The sequence below is a fragment of the Lepisosteus oculatus genome, chromosome 4, assembly GCF_040954835.1.
Source record: "Lepisosteus oculatus isolate fLepOcu1 chromosome 4, fLepOcu1.hap2, whole genome shotgun sequence".
Lineage (NCBI taxonomy): Eukaryota > Metazoa > Chordata > Actinopteri > Semionotiformes > Lepisosteidae > Lepisosteus > Lepisosteus oculatus.
In genome coordinates this window covers 34,063,996-34,085,402 of record NC_090699.1, presented here as the reverse complement: position 1 = coordinate 34,085,402, position 21,407 = coordinate 34,063,996, and the positions used below count along the sequence as shown (strand labels likewise).

At 35.7% G+C, this 21,407-nt stretch overlaps 2 protein-coding genes across 2 annotated transcripts in view; one reads left to right on the top strand and one right to left on the bottom strand.

Annotated features, from left to right (window-relative positions):
- sgpl1 (sphingosine-1-phosphate lyase 1) overlaps positions 1-13,767 on the top strand; it is a 32,469-nt gene extending 18,702 nt beyond the window's left edge. The window contains exons 7-14 of the mRNA XM_006630800.3: positions 2,250-2,338; positions 3,660-3,768; positions 4,330-4,428; positions 4,693-4,839; positions 6,117-6,355; positions 7,176-7,322; positions 7,444-7,564; positions 7,660-13,767. Coding sequence (XP_006630863.1) covers positions 2,250-2,338; positions 3,660-3,768; positions 4,330-4,428; positions 4,693-4,839; positions 6,117-6,355; positions 7,176-7,322; positions 7,444-7,564; positions 7,660-7,803 — 1,095 coding nt within the window. The 3' untranslated portion in view covers positions 7,804-13,767. The remainder of the gene's footprint in view (positions 1-2,249; positions 2,339-3,659; positions 3,769-4,329; positions 4,429-4,692; positions 4,840-6,116; positions 6,356-7,175; positions 7,323-7,443; positions 7,565-7,659) is intronic.
- A 590-nt stretch (positions 13,768-14,357) lies between these two features.
- Positions 14,358-19,725, bottom strand: pcbd1 (pterin-4 alpha-carbinolamine dehydratase/dimerization cofactor of hepatocyte nuclear factor 1 alpha). The gene is made up of 4 exons (XM_015347521.2): positions 19,567-19,725; positions 17,339-17,470; positions 16,472-16,552; positions 14,358-15,902 (listed from the first exon to the last, which is right to left on the bottom strand). The coding sequence occupies exons 1-4, from the start codon at positions 19,567-19,569 to the stop codon at positions 15,810-15,812; spliced, it is 309 nt and encodes a 102-aa protein (XP_015203007.1). The 5' UTR covers positions 19,570-19,725; the 3' UTR covers positions 14,358-15,809.
- Between the last annotated feature and the right edge of the window lie 1,682 nt (positions 19,726-21,407).

Genomic DNA, 21,407 nt, shown 5'->3' with positions numbered 1-21,407 from the left:
CTTAAACAAGGCCATTCTGGGTTCTGGGAATAGACCACAGGGTTTGAGCAAATTCCTCTTTCTGTCTGTATCAGATTGGGGAACTGAAGAATGCATATACTGTTGGTGCCCATAACTAGCTACTTTCACCATTTACATGCTTCCCAGTTCTCCAAGTTCTTATTTATAATTGTGGATGAAATTTAAAGTACACTCTTTTTAATTATTCAGTCATATTTTATTATCTCGCCCTTCACAACAATTTGTCTCGGAACACTTTACAGACAAGTAGTGAGTACCCTCATGAAGAGTTTCACCTCTGCATTAAAAATTCCTTGGCTTTGAGGGTTCACGATACAATCTTTAACAGTATGTCAGAAAGCCTTTTAATATGAGCTATTTATAAATCACAAAAGACTAACATGTTCAAAACATTCACGGAACTAACAATAATTTTGTGTTAGTAGTTTACTGACTCATACTGTAAGCTGTAGATTTTAAATGGGAGAACAATAGGAAGCTGGAATTTGCTTTAACAAATATCTGTGATTAAATAGGAGACTATACATCTTAATATCCTAGAAAAAATAAGTGTGAGGATAACTTGCAAAACGTAGTTTGACTAACTGTTCTCTAACTCATCTTGAAAAGGATCGCTAAAAGAAGGGAGATCATATCACTTAAATGCATATTATATTTAAATAAAACCTGTGAAACAGTTTTCTGTGACAACAGTGTAAATAATATTAATTGCATGCATTATTCATATAAGTGAGATGTTCCCCTCTTTAATTTGATTTTGTATTCACAGCTAAATATTAATATAAAAGGTTTTGAAGCCCCAGTTGGCAATTTAAAACATGACTAGAGGATTGAAAGTTGTTTACTCTGCTGAAGAGAGGGCTGTAAAACTGAATTAATTTTGAATATGTTAACATTTGTTCTGAGGCAAGGGAAAAAGAGGTGATGCAAAAGTAAAGCAGTAGGTTGTTAATGGTGAACCCAAATACCATTTGCAATCAAATTGTTTAGGTAACAAGCTGTTGCCACTTTCTTGTTTTGTCATGAGTAGCCCACATCTCTGTCTTTTTTCTTAAAAAAAAGAGTGAGTGAGCCCTACTGTAGATAGTGACGATTGGTTTGTTCAGAAATAACTATAGTATTGAGGATTATGCAGAAGATGGAGAGCTTGTCCTAGAAAGTTTTATGGATTTAAAATGTTTGAGTGATGAGGGATTAGAAAATGTTGTTAAATTTGCTCAGTCTATTCAGTTATTTCATGCCTCAAAAGCCTTTTATTAATTATTTTTGTAATTTAGTTTCAGACACATTCCTAGACTTTATCACCCTTTTCAGTTGTAGCCCACTCTTCTTAAATTGGTAATGTATTGTAAAAATATTTCTTCGGTTTTCTGCACATCACACAAAAGAGGTTAACAAATGCCATTAAAAAGATACAGTGGTCTTCTATGTGTTCTTGACATTTAGAACTATCTTGGTTGCTGATAATTGTTGCTTTCCTCTATTGTTATTCATATTTTCATCTTGCAGATACAGTTTATGGTGGTAATAATTGTTGCTTTTCTCTTAATATTTTATTCATATTTTCATAACTCAAGGGCAATAATCATACCTTTCCCAATGTTATCTGTATCTTGCAGATACAGATTATGGTGGTATTGAAGGTTTAAACATTGTCCTCCGTGTTCCAATACTTTTAACCACACACAGTTTAACACTAACTGTAACTGAAAAACTTAAAAAACTATTTCCTTATTTTCAGTGAAGCTCAGAAAGTGAGCTGTGCAAAATGTGTAGGTTAACCAAATTTAATAAAGTTTGAAATATTTATTTTACATTTATATTTGTATTCTTCACATTTATGCCATGTGCCATTTTTGTATTCATAAACATCTCCGAAATTAAACATTATATGGATCAGTCTCTGGGCCGTGTTCAGCTTTGTGCTTTCTTGATTGCTTTGTTTCATATACTGTTTTGTTTAGTACACAATTGTGTATTTCAACCCAATTTAACCTTTTGCCATGTAGCTTTGTCTAAAACGAGCCATTTTACAGCATGGGAAAAAAACATGCAGCTTTTATAATCTTCCAGTGTACAGTATATTCATATTATATTATATTCCTAGTATACATTTTTGCAGGTTTTGTTTCTACAGAGTGATGGAGGTTATATGTTTGAGAATGGCATATTTGCTAGAAATGATTTACTTTATGTCTGCCTAAATTGGTACCTATGCCTTCTTCCAGGTTACCTCAGGAGGTACAGAGAGTATCCTGATGGCTTGCAAAGCATACAGAGATCTGGCACGAGAACGGGGCATCAAACACCCTGAAATGTAAGTTGCACAGGAGTAAACATTTCTATATGTGTACGCACTGAAGTATCTGTAATTTTGGAAATACAGCATTCTCTTTAAATTGTGTTCTTGAAACTAACTTATTGCTGGCTTTTCATAAAAAGTTCTGTTATGCACAAGTAAATACAATGGAGGCAGTGGTTTATTTGATTTGTGGTAATCCTATTATTTCATAGAAGGAAATATCAGTTGTACCACAAAATACACATATTGCCATTAAAATGCCAGCATATCAGCTGTACCCCATGGGAAGAATGTTTCAAAAAGGGACTATTTTTCCTTGGGGAAAATGAGAACAATAACACTTAAGCTTGTTGCATCCTTTTTCCTCCTATGCAAATATGTAAATTCAAAATGTGCTCAGTACAGACTTGCTTTATAGAAGCTCTAGACTTGACAGAAACGTGCTGTGCTTTAGTGATTTAAAGAGTGACATCTTGTGGACTAAAGTATGAACCACAATAACAAGCTGGAGAGTGATGGGGGAAGAACAACACAACATGGTCATCGCAGTTGGTTCAATCCACTATATTAATAATTATTACAAACATTGAGAGAACTTTTATGTATAGATTTCACACTTCTGGACATTTCTTATGTTTTGTGAAAACGTAATAGTCTGGCAATTAATGGGGAACTCAGAAGCACAACAGCTCTTTCATTACAGAATGAGGCAGTACTGAAAAGACTTATGGTGTTTGTAACCTTGGGAACCATAAGATACAGTGCAAAGGAGAATGCTATACCTATTCCCCAGAGGAGTAGATAGCATTATTAGTCCTTTCCTGTTATTTCAATTCTCGTATTGTCTTATACGTTATGTATAATCTCTTAATGACATACTATTCAGACAGTTCAATAGCTTGGTTTTCTTACAGTTAATTACAAGGATAAGTGCTGAGATATATCTGGGTTTCACAGCCTGTTATTCCAAATTCTTATACAAAGACTAATTTAAACCTTTACCAGACTTCAATTATTATCTAATTAACAGAACCTTGCTATGCTGAAGTGAAGGCCCTTTGAAAACAACTGATTTTTCAGTTTTTCTAAAGTGCCTTTGTGTCCTCTGTATGGCTATATCAGGCCCTACATGACCAGTTAGACCAAACTACCAGACGGATTTGTTTGTATCTGCTTCTTAATTGGTAGTGTTAGTAGAATGTTCATTGTAGGGATGCCTATTTCTACATGAAAAGTGTATACTGATTTATGCAACATAAGTTGCTGAAGAGCCACTGAGTATTTGTCTTGTTGTTGTAGCAGACCACTTACAAGCTAAAGTTTGTCCCTGTTTCAGCCTTGCACCAATCAGTGTTCATGCAGCTTTTGACAAAGCAGCGCACTACTTTGGAATGAAAATAATTCACATTCCCCTGGATCAGAAAACTATGGAAGTTGATGTGAAGGTGAAACTTCTTGTATTCGTTTGACAAATGTTTTAGTTCTTTACTTCAGCTTGAAATGCTACAGTAGTTTACCTTCTTAACAAAATGATTTGAAAAAGGTAGACATACTCCCTATGAGTTTATGTTGAAGTTTGTTGTGTACAAATCTGTTTTTTTTAATAAGATTATTTTTTAAAAGGTGTTTTTACATTGAACACTTTTTTTCTTCAGCAATAGAGGAGATGCATTCAAATTGTGATGAAATCCTTGATTTGATTGTACAACCATCTATGGATATCTGCAGCATCACTGACACAAAACTAATATTGACGAATGCATTGTTACCTAAGTTATGTAAATAAGATGAGGGTAATATCTGTAGCTCTTGATATGCCATCTAAAAACTTTGAATTTCCAAGTGACTTGTTTAAGATTACAATGAAGCCTGTTTTATATTTGAAGAATTAATGAGAGTGTCAAGAGATGTTAACACTTATGGGAAATCTGTGGAGAAAACAAATGGCTTCTGCAGTGATCAGATCCTAGGTTTTGTTGTAAATCAGGTTCTGTCTGTTGAAATAGGCCATGAGAAGAGCCATCTCGAGGAACACTGCCATGCTAGTCTGCTCTGCCCCTCAGTTCCCCCATGGAATCATGGACCCTGTGCAAGATGTAGCAAAGGTGATGGGTCTCTTTCTTTCTATGCCATAGTATCACATTGCACTTCAGCAATGGGTTTAGTATGATTCAGCTTGACCAGCAGAGATTGGGTGGGGTGTGACAAATTGTGATGAATGCCACGTGTGTTGACAGGAAATTTAAATATATGAAAACAAGGAATCAAATATAATCCAGCAGTCATGAGAAAAAAATATTTACAACCTGACCCCTGAGTATTTTTTTACTGTATGCTTGCACTCCTATTCATTTGTTTTTATTTTACAGCTGGCTGTGAAGTACAATATTCCTTTCCATGTAGACGCATGCTTGGGTGGTTTCCTGATCGCATTTATGGAAAAGGCCAAGTACCCCCTGCGTCCTTTTGACTTCCGTGTCAAAGGGGTGACCAGCATTTCAGCGGATACACACAAGGTGGGCAGGAGAATGAGTTCAGCCCAGACCATAACTCCCTTCCTAGCTTCATTTCAAAACTCACGGCCCTGATTACGGCCTACCACACAATTGCTTAGGGGTGCATTACGTTCTCTTGAATTAGGAGACACATGAGTGGTGTTTCCTCAAGTTAGGGTGCATGTTAAATGCATATTCCCAAGTTATGGGAGGCATTCCAGACATTTCTCTGAGTTATAGAACCTGTTGGATGAATTTCCCCAGGTTAGATGAGGGGTGCATTAGATGTGAATCCCTAGGTTAAGGGGTGTAATAATAACAGATACCATGTGAAAAAAGGCAGCAGCAGGGCTCTGGACTGGAGGGACTCTAAAGCCCTGGTGTCAGATTTCCAGTGGGATGTGGCTGTTGTGCCCCGGAGCAAAGTACTTCGCTTACATTTCTCTACAACCTGCTCCCCTGTACTACGGGGTCTGAGTTTCCCAATTGACTTACCAAATTAAATAGAGGGATAAAACAAATCCTGGCAAATTTGCATGTCTAAATTGGAGCTTGATAGAAACATGAACAATTAAAGTTGCAAAGACCATGAAACCTACAGATGAACACAAAAATAAGCATCTAAACAAATTAGTTACAAACAATTGAATTGATCTTTTATCATAGACTGTGACAATTCTTAGTTCAGAGAACTAGATTCTGATTATCATGCTGAATACATGTAACTGTTTTAAAGTAGATTATTAGTCTGAGTATAATTGTATGTTCAATTTGTTTTATTGGTTTCCAGGGCAAAGAAAGACTATTACATGGTACCCTATACGATAATGAACAAATGTGAACGATCATCCTGGTACCTAAACAAACTGTATAAATCCACCATTCATATAAAAGCAGGAATAAATGAGTCGAAAAAAGGAAACCAGAGATGAGCAAAGGAAAAAGAGAAAAGGTAGTGAAAGGTCAGAAGAGGGAAGCCACAGTCTTCAAGGTCTTTCATATGTCTGAGTGGAGCTTTAAGTTCTTAAGGAAGGTTAAAAAAGGGCTGCCAGGCAGAATAAAATTTTGCAGTTGAGCCACAGAGGGAAAACGTAATTTGTTCAAGGTGGAGAAAGTACATCACAGCTCTTACCAGTGAGTGAAGGTGGGTGCAAGCAGTTGTTTCCAATGGCGCAAAATTAAACATCGCGCTAGTAGTGGAATATAATTTTAAGGTGTTAATGCATTTGACATTATTTGACATGATTTCACGCTTATGTAACTTGTGCTGAGCTTATTTTTTTATTGTCTCCTTTTAGTATGGCTTTGCCCCAAAGGGCTCTTCTGTGGTCCTGTACAGTGATAAGAAGTACCGACATTATCAGTATTTCGTGGCTCCAGACTGGCAAGGAGGTATCTATGCATCTCCCTCTATTGCTGGCTCCCGACCAGGAGGCATCATTGCAGCTTGCTGGGCCACCATGATGCACATGGGAGAAAGTGGCTATGTTGAAGCCACAAAGAAGATTATTAAAACTGCACGGTTCATTGATGCAGAGTACGTTCACTGGCTCTTTCTTATGAATGAATCTGTTAATAAATGTTAGAATAAAGATGTGGATGTGGATAATTTTAAATGAGCTCGGAAGTTACATTGGAAGTGTAGAATCATAATAAAATTCTACTTGTTGCTATTTAGCTGAATAAACTATGCAGCTGAGGTGTCCCTGGGAGGCTTTCACAGGGAGCAGCCATTTTGGCTCATTTGGAGGATAGGAATTGTCACTGAGCCAGAATATAGACCGAGAGCCCAATAATTGTGTACAGCCGTAGGAAGGGATAATGAGGCCCAGCTGGTACGTAGATCTTATAGTGCAGAGCAGGGTTATCTTTCTGAGAAAAAGTCCAGCAGAGAAAGCAAAGAACCTGTTACTGTATAAAACCTAAACTAAACAAACAGAATGTAATTATCTTGTAGTGTTTTGGATTTAGTCCTCCCTCATTTTACCTGTCTAAGTGCAGACTGGACTCCGATAAGGAGTTAGATTTTGTTTTGGATTCCTTGGTCTGTAGAAAATACAGCAAGCTAACAAGTCCTTAATAAGGTGATTCAACAAACTTCTTGTTTGTGTTCCAAAATGTAACGGTTACTGTAGGTCACACTATTTTTCTACATGTGTTTAGATAGTATTTTGGATAATGTATTGATTTTTTTTGTTGTTTTTCAGGGCTAATTTTGATAGATCTGAATTAAATACAAACTTAATTTGTATATGAAGCTAGAAATATTGTTTATTCCAAACACCTTTGTTCTATAAATAAATATAATTAGAAATTATTGTTGTGCTATAATTTGTTGTCTTGTTCTTGCCACACAGAATTCGCAAGATAGATGGAGTGTTTGTCTTTGGCAACCCTGAAGTTTCTGTTGTGGCCCTGGGATCTAAAGTCTTTGACATTTTTCGGTTGTCCAATGCATTGACCGCCAAGAGCTGGAATTTGAACACACTGCAGTTTCCTTCAAGGTGAATGTTGGAAATCTGCCCCATTTCCCCATTTCATGTTGTACAGTATGTTAACTGTAATTAAAGACATGTTTTCCTTGCCTTTTTTTTCTCTGAAACATCTATTTTGTCTTCCATGCAGTATCCACATCTGCGTGACGCTGCTGCACACAAAGCCTGGTGTGGCTGAGAGTTTTGTGAAAGACGTCAAAGAGTGTGTGGCAGTTATCATGGAAAATCCCCAGGAAAAAACCACTGGCATGGTGAGCTTCCTAGCACATGTAACCGAGTTTAAAGTACATTGTCAGTTCTTCCTGTCTGGTTAGGTGTACTCTAACACTTTTGTTTGTGCCTTCAGGGGGCGATCTATGGCATGGCACAGTCTATTCCAGATCGCTCAATGGTGACGGAGGTTTCTTACGGTTTCCTTGACTGCCTATACAGTACAGAGCTTCCCTCCACAGACAATGCGCACATGAACGGCACCTCCAAGGCCCACTGAGCCTCTGAATATTTCTTCAGGGTGCAGTGACCTCTGGGAGATAGGATTACCTGTGGAAAAACAACATGGGTACCTCCAATGTTTTTATTTTTCCTCCCACTGTGTTCTGTGAAACTTGAAATAGGTTTTTGCAATAGTTAGAAAACACATTTTTCCTCTCAGATCATAAGTCATTTAACCTGTGTATAGAAAAAGCAAGTCTTTTAAAAGGCACAAAAAATGGTAGATGTAGAAGAATAAAAGAACATCTCTTTTAGTTTAAGTGTCAGTTGATAATGAAAACCTCCTTTGAAAATGCCTATGCCAATTATATTTATTTAATACACTCCACACTGCATCCTTTCATGTTTTGGGATACTTAAGCAACCTACTGTACTGTTAGAAAACCAATGGGTATAGTTATATTTATCAGACAAGGGGCTCACACGGTTCACCCCTGCTCAATAATAAGCCAAGAAGAAAAATAATAGTTGTAAAATGTAGGTTAACTTCCTGAATTTAAAGAATTTACCTTTGGAGTTATGTTGGCTTTTTGAAAATCTTTTTTGCAGTTCATTGTTTATTTGTGAAGCATATTAAATGAATGCTCGGAGTGTCTCTAAAGACACTCTGCGTAGGACACGGAGAATCATAACCTAAAACTTGTAATAAAAAATTTAGTCACCCTTTGCCACAGTAAGCATTATAAAATTCAATTTTACAAGTTTTCTGAAACAAAGGTGTTTGTTTTTACTAAAATGCCTAATGTTTAAGACCTTAATTACGGTTTTGTGAATATAATTATTCATGTTAAAATATTTATAACACGCATACCATCAATTTAAATATTTTGTAATTTCTAATCTTTCAAACTGTCCTGTCAGTTTGTTCTATTAATGTTCTTTAAATTATAATGACACCATATGGTCTGTTCGCCTGTCTTAAACCTTTGTGTAAAAATATTCAGAAAACCCTTAGTTCTTATTGTCACTCAAAATTGGAGGATTTAAAAACCAATTTGCTTTCTGTTTTATACTGTTGAGCATAAGTGTGGATTTTTTTTTAATTAGACCCCGAATCAGACCTTGGTGTTTTACTCCTTCATCATCTGCAAAGTGGTGAGATTTTAAAATTCACTCAGTACTGTCTGACAGTTCAAAGTGGAATTCCAACCAGTTCAGGTGAACCAAATGGTACTAGCTTGCCAAATGATGGTTCCAATAAGCTGATTGTCTCTGTAAGGGAAGGGAAGCTCTAGCAAGAATTTAACTTCTCATTCATGCCTGATAGAGAATGTGTGTGTTCAGACAGTATCTAGTTTAAAAAAAATAGTTTGGGAGGTTTATATTTTCTCAGCCAGGTGTCCTCAGTTTTAGGGAAGTGGAAAGACCACACGATTTGTTAACACTTTCCATCTACCTCACTGTCTAACTGCATTTCAAGGCAATCCTGATACATTTATGAAGGTTGGCCAGAGTACAGAGTGACCTGCATAACTGGGATTAATGATCTAACACTGCTCTGGGCTATGAACACCAAGGGCCTGATTCTCGTAATGGCACTAAGTTGTAACGCTTATTGTTCAGGACCAAACTATAGGTGCTGTCTGTTATATGGGTAGATTTGGCTTTACTTCGCTGTCCTTCACTGAGACCTTTTTAAGTATTAATATAGATGCAGAACAAAAGATGCATAAAAGCGAAACAACAAGAAATGAAAACTGAAAATGGATCTTCCGATCTTTTAATCAACTGTAATCACTTTCATGGCTTTATTTTTAACAGCTACTGTACGTGCTTTTTTTGTATGCTTGGGCAGTATACAAATGTTTCTGTAGGTACATTTCATACTTATTACCTCCATTGCTACTTCCTTTGAACAAACCGATGCTGGCAACCTAGAGGTACAAGGTGAGCAGAGCATATAACCATCCCCTGGGCATGAGGGTAGGGACCCAAACATGAACTGCTGTGATGTACAGTAAATGCTCGGTGTTCATGAGGGTTAGGTGCCTTGAACTCTCTGTGAATGCAGGGCTTAATACCCTATGGAGAAAATGAGGTGTGGTTTCACAGCTTGTGAAACTAGCATTTTCCATAGCAATATTTTTGTTACAACTGTTTATCATTTCAAAAGTTGTTTTAATTGCTAGTATTTTTTTATTGAAATGAATACTGAAAACTGGGGGGGGGGGGGACCTTGTTTCCCCCCCTTTAATCCAAGTTATTGCTTGTACCAGCAAATTAGATCACTGTTGCTATAGTTTACCCTGTATTAGAGTTTGTTTTTTCAATCACAGCAGAGTGCATTTTCATTGCTGTTTACGCCATGTTTTTAATGTTCTCATAAATGCAACAGTACTGTAAAAGCTTATTGCAGCCCAGCAATAACAGACTAGAAAGTAAATTGTATTTCACTCCCTTCCCACTCAACCAACTCACTCTCCTCCTCCTGTGCCTTGAATAAGTCTGTTTCTTCTAATTCTTTTTTAATTCTGTTCCTCGAGACATGCAAGAATGAAGACTGTGATAACTTAGGAAAACATTTCAGTAAACATTTTTCATTCATAGGTCAAATCACAGTTATTGAGGTTTTATTGTAGATGTGAAATACTGAAAGCTGTAGTTAGAGGTTCAGTCCTCCTAGTGCTGACTTGGTGTGTTTTTGTCATTTTGATTGTTGTCTCTTATAATATTTAAAAAAGGTATAACAAAGTATTTTAAAGGTTGCCTTTAGTATACTATATGAACCATCAAAATTACAGATTTCTGCTGCCCTAACTGAAATGCAGGGCTAGTGGATACCTTATAAAGCAGGATAGATGTGCTCTAACACAATAGTTTAAACATTGTATTAATTTGCTTGTGTAGCTTTATTTTCTTTGTGCAATACCTCTCAGTAATGGTTATTAATCACACTGAACTCTCATTTTGTTTCATCCCCAGCTGGGCACAGATAAATGTTTGAGATAAATGAGGAGTACTTTAAACATGCTGTATCTGTCCTTTGTTAGAATTGATCACTATTACCAGTACTTTTGATGGTGCTTAAAAACATCCCTAAAAGGATCTTTCAAAATTATATCAGATTTGTAAATAATATTTCTTTATAATTCTATACTGTAAACTTCACCTTATAAAATATTTCCAGATAGTTTAATAATGATCTGTACATGCACTGAGAGAATGTAGGTAATTGCTTTAATTTTTTTAAAAACTAATTGAAAATTGAAAATGAGTATATAAAAAGTAGTATGTATTTTAATTTGTGCTATCCACACATTTAAGTTAGTGGAGGACAACTCATATGAAATTGGTACCTGACAAAACCGTGACTGTTGTCATACCTTGGCTCAATGGGTTTAAAGTATGTCTGAACATTATAAAATGTTTGCAGGATGGTTTTGGTAGGTTCTTTTTGGTTTGTTTCGGGGCTTTCTGGAAGGTTTTTTGTTTTGCATTTCATGTTTTTTTTAAAGAGGTCTCTGTGAAGAAACATTCTGCTCATATAAAAGTTACTGTATAACTGTTCTAGGTCCTAGACGGTGATGTGTATAATAACTAAATATTAACATTTTGTGCTATTGTGAAAATCTGTCTTCTAATTTTAATGATCACCGAATGATAGTGTTGGAACAGTTTTTTTTTAGATTTATCTGTTTTAGTTATAGTGAAAATGCAATGATGGAAACTATAACAAAATTAGATTTTGGCTCAAATCAAGAGACAAAACAATTTCTGTTGATTTATTTTCTTCCTTGATACTAGTTTGCATTCCATTTGTTGATTTGATAGCACAGTTACTAAATTAATAATGAGTTATGAAGTTCAAATGTTTTAATATTTGTTTTAAAATGGTATGGAAAATTCAGACATTTTTATATTAACATTTTAATGTTAATTTCTGTGTGGGTTTCCACTGTCATTGTGAAATTATCTATAGCATGTTCTTAACTGACGTGAGTAGGACGGATATTAATTTTAATGATGGTCAGCTGCTTTAATTTCATAGCAGTTGTAATATGTTACCACTTCAGATCATGGAATGAGCCACTTAAGAAGCTTTGCAAGAATACTAGGTTTTGACTGAGTTTCAAATAGTTTTTTTTTCCAATGCAGAGAGCTATGGATTCCACTGCGTTGTCGTAACTTTAACGGTTCGAGTGAAGTGGGAATAAATGCAGGGTACAACTCAGATGGTAATGAGATGTGGCTTATAAATACAGTTGGAGGAGTAGAAAAACCATGTGAAAATCATGAAAGGAGTAGAAAAATTGTGTCATCTTCATCTGTTCTGGTATTCCTCGATTGTATTGATAATTAAAGAATATCTGTACCAAAAAGGACTATAGTTTATACAATGTTTCTGTATTACTAATATTACCAATGATTTCCTGTCCAGTCTCATAGCCATTTCTGTTTACCCTTACATTACAAGCATTCCCAAAGCACCTTGCCCAGAAATAAAATGTCTGGATATATGCACTGAATTAAAAATAGCACAATCTTTAAAAAAAAGGTTAAGCAGCATTCACCTGTATGCCTTCTAAGCTGAACCCTATTATGCATAGTTTTTTGGGCGAAAAGCTTTAGTTCACTTCTCCTCAGGGAGATAAAGTTGTCAAACAAATCAAAGATTACAACACATAGAACATTGTGTATATAAATACACTCCATGATTTACCATTCCAATTTCTTTATCACTGTGTGTTTGTTTCTTTTGAACTGTAATCATTGATATATAGTACCACATACTCTAGGAGTCTAGTAAGGAAAAGGGATCATTTTGGTTGAGTTTGTTGTTTCATGTAGTTAGAGGATTGTGACAGATGTCAATTGTAGTCAACCTGGAGAGACTTATACAGTAAATGTGTATAAAAGAAAAGCATTCTGATTCTCCCCCTCCTGTGATAGTATGTTCATAGTGGTAAATTCGGTTTGAGTTACAATTAGCAATTCAAAATGTGGGGAGCATCAGGAGAAAAATGGTCCTAATTAAGGAAGCATCTGTGGACATGTGCATTATCCTCTCAGGTGTCTGTTCTACCAGGGAACAAGTCTAGCTTTTCAAATAAAGTTCCCAGGAATGTTAAGCTATTCCGTATTACCTTTCTTTCTAAACAAATACATGTTGTCAGATACTGTGCATCCAATAATAAAGAGTTTTCAGACTAATTCATTTTTCTACTTATACAAACTGTAGATATTAAGAATAATTCTTAAAATGAGAATGAAACACTCTTCTGCAGTTTTTCAAAATAGTTTGTGCACTTAGTCATACTATCAAGAAGATTAAGATTGCTCTTAAAAACAGCTGCTTCCTAAAATCTTAGTCTGCTCTAAGGTGCAGCAGTGGCTCTGTCCAAAAACAGTCATTGAGCCTTGCTATGAGATGTTAGCAATGCACGCTTTCTGCAAAGTTGCACTGTATTTAGAGGAGCTGTTACACAAGTGTTCTCCTTAGTAACATGCAAGAAATTTGATTTGTCAGTCTTCAAACTCGTAAAAACGGGAAATAGCTATTATGCAAGAGCTTCTTGAACATAAACCCTCCTTCACTTTTATTTAATTCTGAGGTACGGATCTTGCCTTCCTTTTTCAGGCATTTGAGTTTTCCCATTCCAAGCATCACCTTGCTAAATAGACATTTTTTTATCTCAGATTTTTATATCTGTGGTAATTTACACAACTTATTTGAACAGAGCTGGATTTTTTTTTGTACAACCTGTGTATGTTCTGCAACCTCATGTAGTATTGTCATGAATAATGTGTGCTAATGTGCATTATTTAAAAACATGTTTACCAGAAAAATGCAATACATTAATTTTAGATCACCAAAAAACTGTGACTGCAGTGTGTGGACTGTTTTTGCCCAAGAATCTATTGCATGTTTGGTTCTGGTGTTGAGTTCCTTGTTTTTTGTGGTGTTTGGGGGAACTTTTAAGACAATTTAAAGCTGTTAATAAAGCATTTATAAAGCTGTTAATCTCTGTAGATATTTATTAATAGTGGATAAAATAAGTGCACATTTTAAAGGGATTTTGATTATTGAATCCTTGTCTATTTGTAGTCCCGTGTTTTACACTGTAACATATATTAAAAAACAAATTAAAGTGTGGTCCTGAACTAAAGTCTTGCTCTGAGATTATTAAACAACCTGTATAATAAATTAAATATGAAAATTTAAAATTCCATTTGGATTATACTCTCTTTAAGCCTGTTGATACTGGATAGGTTTCAAAGATCCATTGTGTAATGTTTGTACAAAACTGTTTGTACTGTTTTGTAATGAGTATCATTATGTTAAGTTCTCTTGAATGTTTAAGCGTTGACGTTATATAAAGAAAACAATATATGTACTGCCTCTGGCAGAAAACATTGGAACAGGTACAGTACTCGCATCAATCCACGTTTTACAAGAAAAAAAATTACCTTATAAATATAAGCAAGTAAGTTGTATTTTTACTTTTGAACAACAAATCCTACTTAGTCAGTTGTAGGCCAATACACAATTACATAATATGTAAATAAAGTGATAATGCAGATTCAGTATTCACATAATCTTAATAAAGGTGCTTTTAGTCATTTCAAACATTTATTCAGAATAAGGCACACTGGCAAATTTCCAACATCTGAAATCACATCATTATGAAACACTTCTATTACAAAACATCGGGAAATATATATTGGAACATCAGACATTGAACATTCATGTGTATGCATGTTTTCAAGGTTCAATAATTTTGCAACTTGATGAAGTAATAAATCCAAAAGAAAAAAGATTACTGCTTGCCTCATTAAATGCTTCAAAGAATGCCACTTAACTGGTATTTTTTTCTTGCAGTACTGGATGTGGTATGCTGATACAGGCCTTTTAAGTAGTCACATTAAAAGAAGCTTATATGAACAACAGCTATTATTGATTTTTACAGAAAATAAAAAAGATCATGTTTCTTGACACAGTGTTCACTCTTCAAAGATAAAAACTTACATTGTCTTCATCTTCTGATTAACATATTCAACATAAATTTTCTTCCCCTGTTGTCAGAAAAATTAAATACCTTACTTATTTTAGTGGAATGTATGTTAAGAAGCAGTAGCTCTTCCTAAATTCATGTGATAAGAAAACATAATTCTGAAATGAGATACATCAAATTATCTTGGAAACACTCCCGAGTATCAGAGTGCAACAACTTTAGAATGGTATCTTCCATACAAAACTGTCCTCTCTCCAATGGATCATATGTGTATATCTTAAGTAATGGGCAGCTTATATTTTCACTATTCAGAATCCTCAATCCACGATCTAACACAAAGTCACAGATGTTTCATTAAAGCACACATGATAAACAGGCTTGGAAACATTAATGTGGATGCACTTTTGTAAGTCTTCCATGATGTACTTTGGTACATATATACTGGTGATCAAAAGGTTTTGAGTTCAGTTAATGGCCAGAACAGTTTACTGGGACTAACCGTGTGTCTGTGCTAAGGTAGTTTATATCCTTCACTTTTCTTTATATCACAATGGTTTTCTACATACTTCACTGATGTTTTTTTACGTTCCATGCACTAGGTGATGTCTTGTAGTGTTACAGAATTGGTTTTGAAATATGTTTTCAGAACGTATTTAAAACACTTTTTTAATTACAAACTATGCAGACAGGGCAAGAGAATCTCTCACAGAAAACTGCTGTACTTTCACAGGCAAATGTGAACAGTGCTGTTTGTACTGAAAAAGATATAATGAATAATATGATGCTGTTTACCACAGACTGAATCTATTACGTTTGAAAATTCTGATGTTAATCTAAATATATTTGCATTGTAATACCTTGACAGTAATTGTCTTTGACGTGTTTGGCAGTTTGACATAATCTTGTAAGACTGTTCTCTGAACTGAACAACAAAAATTTTTGATCACTTGGGCTATCGCGACTCTCAATCTGGAATTTACAGTCAATGCAACATCCATTACTGGGCTGCTGCCTGTCTTAAGTTCTTTTAGAAGTCTGATATCCAGGAAGGTTAAAGAGCAGCTGCTTGATCGATGAAACTGGCCAGTGTGACATCTCTCTGTGAAATCCCTCCACATTCATGTGTGCTCAGAGTGACTTGGACCTGAGGGAATACAGACATGTCATGAGAAAGCCATATGTTTAGCAGCTGAGTTCTGGACTACTATGAGGAACAATGAAACCTTAAGGTCAAGAAAAAACTGCTCTGTATTTGCTGACTGTTATTGCACCAGGATTTTGTGTAAGCTCTTATTACATAGTTAAGCTTTCTGTCCATCCATCTTCTAATCACTTCATCCAATTCAGGGTCCTCTGGGAACTGGAGCCGATCTTGGCAAGCAATGGCCGGTGGCAAGGTTGGAAACCAATTAGCCTACCTGCATGTCTTTGGCCTGGGGGAGAAAACCAGAGCACCCAGGAGAAACCCACTCAAACAGGGCAAGAACATACAAACTCCATGCATATACAGTGGCATACCAGGTCTTTAATTGAACCCAGGGCCCCCAGCACTGCGAGGCAGCTATGCTAACAACTGTCCACAATGCCACCCCAGTTCTGCTTTCAACTTTGTTCAAAACGGTTAATTGGACAATTTTTAAAGAATGATTTTTAAACGGCTGAGCTTGAGGAACATTGCAAAATATCAACTAGTCCACGGGACACATCCTGTACCTTGTTATAAACATTAAACCATTCAGGATGGTGGTCCATCTTCTCAGCTTGCAGTGCCACCCTGGACATGAAGCCAAAAGCCTGTGTGAAACAACAAAGGTAATATCATACTGGAAACAACTTATTTGAGATTCCTTTTTCTTAGATAGCAATCTCTTTCCGTAAGCTTTTCAACTGATCTCTTTTCAACAGCATCAGTTACTAATGAGAATGTGAGTGTTACGTGAACCATCATTTCTGTACCGTATGTAAATCCAAAACCTGATGGCTTTAGCTAAAAGTGCATCTTAGGAATTTATTGTACATTTTTTGTTTGTGTATCAGTCAAATTCTATGATCTAAGAAATTTAGATTATTCATTTCTGAAACAGTAGTAACTGTTGTGTAGTAAATGAGTGTGTCAGTACTCTGAAAACACTTTGAAACAGTGCTTTGAAAAACTGGCGTTTTTAGCCTATGCTTAGTGTTCTTATATTTTTTGTATTTAATACAGTATTTGTAAATTAATTGGAATACATTTTAGTCACATATTCATTGCTCTGTGTGGCTGAGCTGTTACAGTTTCTTGATGATGATTCACAAATTATTTCCAGTATTCAGACATGTTTTGATGGTAAAATAGGTGTAATTGATCACATATCAGTATTTATATTGTTCTTAGAAATTCTTATAGAAAGACACATAACTAGAGTACATTCCATTAGTGTAAAAGCTCTGTCTAATATTCTGTATTCATCTTAAAAGCTTATTAGACTAGCTCCCTTTTTTTCCTTTACTTTTTGTGTGGGAGCTTCTAAATGTCCTTGTTTATTTTTGTAGTATTTTTTGGAAACCAAGTTCATGAAATGTATTTCTGTCCTTGGCTACCTGATTGAAATCTTTAAAGAGGAATTCCTTGTAGATAGCATCCCGGCCCACAACCTCAATCCACTGGGCACTCCTCAGGTGTGGAAGAACCTGCTCCCTCTCCTCCTGGGTCAGTCTCTGCGCTTTCCCTGCCTGATGGACAAACAAAGAGACCATGTAAGCACCTCATCTCACGCAAAACACTGGCAGTATATTTAAAAGCAATCAAGATTCCAAAATCACCATAAAGAAAGTTCTTAAAAGTGAAACGGGGGGATTCCTGGTAGTTAAACAAGGGTTTGGGATTTTATGCTAGTCTTCCTTTGAGAACCCTGAGTTTTCAACTTTCCATTTCAGTACCAAGCATGATCTGTGTAGTCCTCCCCCTTGTTGCAAAGAAAGGATTTTGGCTTTGTGCTCATATAAACTGCAGAGTGAGTCCAGTCATATTGGGAAGAACAACTACATTTTAGTTTACCGTAACAAATCACAACCTTCTATACAGGCCTGGTTGGTATAAGGATAATAATTTGCACTTTACAAAATTGAAGAGAAGTCAATAGATGAATTCTCAAGGTCCCTAATGTATTTTCAGTGCCTATTATTCACTAGTAAAAAAGTAAATTTGTAATTGTAATGTAAAGTCAGTAAAAATAAACGTAGACATACAGTAATACCTAGATAAAATGTTTGCAATGGACACTGTCATAACTAAAAACCTTGAAGAAAGTTTTGTTGGTTTATAAAGCCATTAGCTAGCTTAACTGAATGGTTGGAAAAAAAATCCTAAGTAACTTGCAACGTCATGCTTTTTAACACAAAAAAAACCTTAGAATTTGCCTGTGTTTTTCTCTTTAGAACAGTGTTACACATATAGTATCTGAAAAGGGGGAGTGCTGTCACTGAGCTTTTCAATTGGCTGTTCAACACAATCTGGGAAACAGCATGAAGCATTCCTGCTTTCAATAGAGCTGGCCTCTTCCCTTTAGGTTCTCATTAACATCCTGTGGACTACACAATGCCTATTAAAAAAACGTGTGCAACATACAGTAGCTGAAACCTGAAAATTACACTAGGTTTGTAGACAATAACACAATAAGAGAAAATTACAAAATGCACCAAATGATTGAATGTATTATCACATAACTCGATATACAAAAATTAAGGTATAATTATCATACTTTAAGAGGCACTGGTTTGGTGAAGTAAATACAATGCTTCTTAACACAAGTGATTTTTTGGAGAAAACTTATTAAAAAGATAAGATCTGAATAGCTTTTTATATTGCTTATAAAATCTCTGACTCAAAATTAAATTGATTTAAAAGAAATCATTTTGATCTCATTATTACCTTTATGAATATTTGAACCAAAAACCATTTATTTTTATATAATTCCCTAAATTTAAAAACTGGAAACAAATGTATGTCCTTGCACATTTGACCCTGCACAAAAGAAGCAAACCTGTTCAGGAAATTAAGAGCGATACTATTTTTTCCAGTGAGCATTGCAGATGCAGAGATCTGACATCAAACAGGTGGCATAGCAACAACTAGGCAGTCACCTCCACTAGTGACAATTATGGGCTACAAATAAACAAGAGCCCTACATTCTAGAGAGCAACAATTCAGACTTGAGATGCCATGTCAGCTCAGTATCACAAAAAATATTCTAATGAGTCACCATTATGTGATGCACGACGAGTAAATACTGCTAATTATTCTAATGGTATATCGGTTTTGGTGGTTTGTGTATGCTTCATGGATGGATAAAACAGGTTTCATTCTTTTGCGAATACTCCAGCTTTATGGTTACAGATTGCGAGTTTACATTGATTAGGAATTTATGACAGGCTACCTGAACACGAGCCGTAAACCATTTGAAAAAACCTGTGCAAAAAATATTTGTCTTCAAAATGCTAAAGTTGTTTACTAATATTTACGTGGAACCTAAACCTAAAGATTTGCTCTTAGGAGTCACGCTGGTAGTAAGAGTTTTTAGCACCTAAGTAAACGGACACACTGACATATAAAAGAAGGTCGTTTCTGTCTGTATTTTTAACGATTTCCCAGTTATTTTAATTGATTTGGTCAGGAACACTTCCAGGTATTACCGGATACTTTATCTCATCTATTGTCTAATTACTTCCCTCCCCCCAGATAGTGTTACTTAACATTAATCATTAGTCGCCTTCCTGCGGTAATCTGATCTTTAAAAACATTAATAGAAAATGAAGAGCCATGCTCCTACCATAGTTAGCGGTAAAGATATCTTCAGATAAATCTCTGGACCTTGTGCTGGCCTCAGCTGCAAGTCAGCTGAAGTGAATTAAACTCCCCCTGAAAAAGAGCATCTGGCATTGATAACAAGGACCAATATAGATGTCTACGCTGAAGCCTGACTGAAAGTGAATGCTGAGAGAGGAATGCCCTGCAGGCCATTTGGATATAACTGAAAAGCAGTCCTGACTCTATTACATGAGGCCCTCTTCAAGTGGGAGAGATCAATGCATCTCTGCTCACACATTCGCTGCTAGTATTGCCATTTTTAATGACATCAGCTCGCCTTTTCACTGGAATAGAAAAGACTCCCTGCCACTCAATATAATTCACCTTGTAAAATCAGGGAGAGGTCATTTTATTTTCTCTGGCTCTATTGCTAAAATGTTGTAATGTTGTCGTTCTCATTTTCACCTATAAAACACACCAAAAAATTATACAGTGAGGGAAACAGCAAAAGTGTTTTGGATTTTCATTGTAATAATAATAATAATAATAATAATAATAATAATAATAAACTTTATTTTATATAGCGCCTTTAAAGGTGGCTTCTCAAAGCGCTTTACAGGATGACAATAACAATAAATAAGAAGACTACAACAATAAATAAGAAAATTTCACAAGACAGGACACAATTATAATTACAACAATACAACAATAACAATAGAGGAGACCGTGGAAGATGGTATTAAGAAGAGCAGAGGGGTGAAGAATGGAACCAGTTAAGTAAAGGCTTTTCTGAAAAGGAGGGTTTTGAGTCTGGATTTGAAGGAGTTTAGAGAAGGTGACTCTCTAATATCCTTGGGCAAGGAGTTCCAGAGCTTGGGGGCATAGCAGGAGAAGGCCCTGTCGCCCATACAATGTAGACGGGCTTGGGGGACAGTAAGGAGGGCAGAATTTGAAGAGCGGAGGTTGCGAGGTGGGGAGTAGGGCGATAAAAGTTCAGACAGGTATTGAGGTGCCAAGCCATGTAAAGCCTTGTAGGTGAGCATGAGGATTTTAAAGTCTACGCGGAATTTGACCGGAAGCCAGTGCAAGGACTCCAGGATAGGAGTAATGTGAACACTTGCACTAGATCTGGTCAGGATTCTGGCTGCTGAATTTTGGACATACTGCAGCTTGTTCAGAGTAGATTTAGATACCCCAGGGAGCAGAGCATTGCAGTAGTCAATTCGAGAGAATACAAATATGTTGATCAGTATAAATCCAATTGTTGTGGAAGAAAATGAGGTGCTGCATTAAAAAGCTTAAAATATAGAAATCAAATATTTCATATATGTTGTTCAACAAAAATATCAAAAGAACTGACAACTAAAAAAGGACACAGCACAGCATGAATAAGAGCTTTATCTACCCTGACATCTTATTACTAAACTTACTGGTACTAAAAAATGTAAACAGAATAGCCACTAGAGCTCCCTTTTTAACATGCTACTCCCTTTGTTTTAGCTGTAAAATGCTGCTTCTAGGAGTTAGCTCAAAATCAATTTGCCAATATACAAGATTCAGATTATTTTTATTTTATTTTATGAGTCAGTCTAACTGGAGCTGGTGTTTTTATTACAGCATAATGTCTTTTATACAATAAGAACCATCTTTCACTTCTGTTCTCGTTAGCAACAAGCCCGAAACATGCTCAGATAAAAAGCAAAGTGAAAAACAAGAGAAAAGGACATTATAATTGTAATTATCCTTTTATCTGTTTAGTAATGTATCCACTTGTTTCATACTTTGTTAAATATGTTGGTTATTAAATAGAGAATAATCTTTTCAGGATCTAAAGGCCTCAGTCAGAAGACGATATTATTTTTG

Coding starts and splice junctions, on each gene's coding strand:
- pcbd1 (XM_015347521.2), bottom strand. Junction 16,553..17,338: donor TCTTTAAAGATTTCAATCAG/GTAGCCAAGGAC, acceptor TGTTTCACACAG/GCTTTTGGCTTCATGTCCAG. Junction 15,903..16,471: donor GGTTTAATGTTTATAACAAG/GTACAGGATGTG, acceptor GTATTCCCTCAG/GTCCAAGTCACTCTGAGCAC.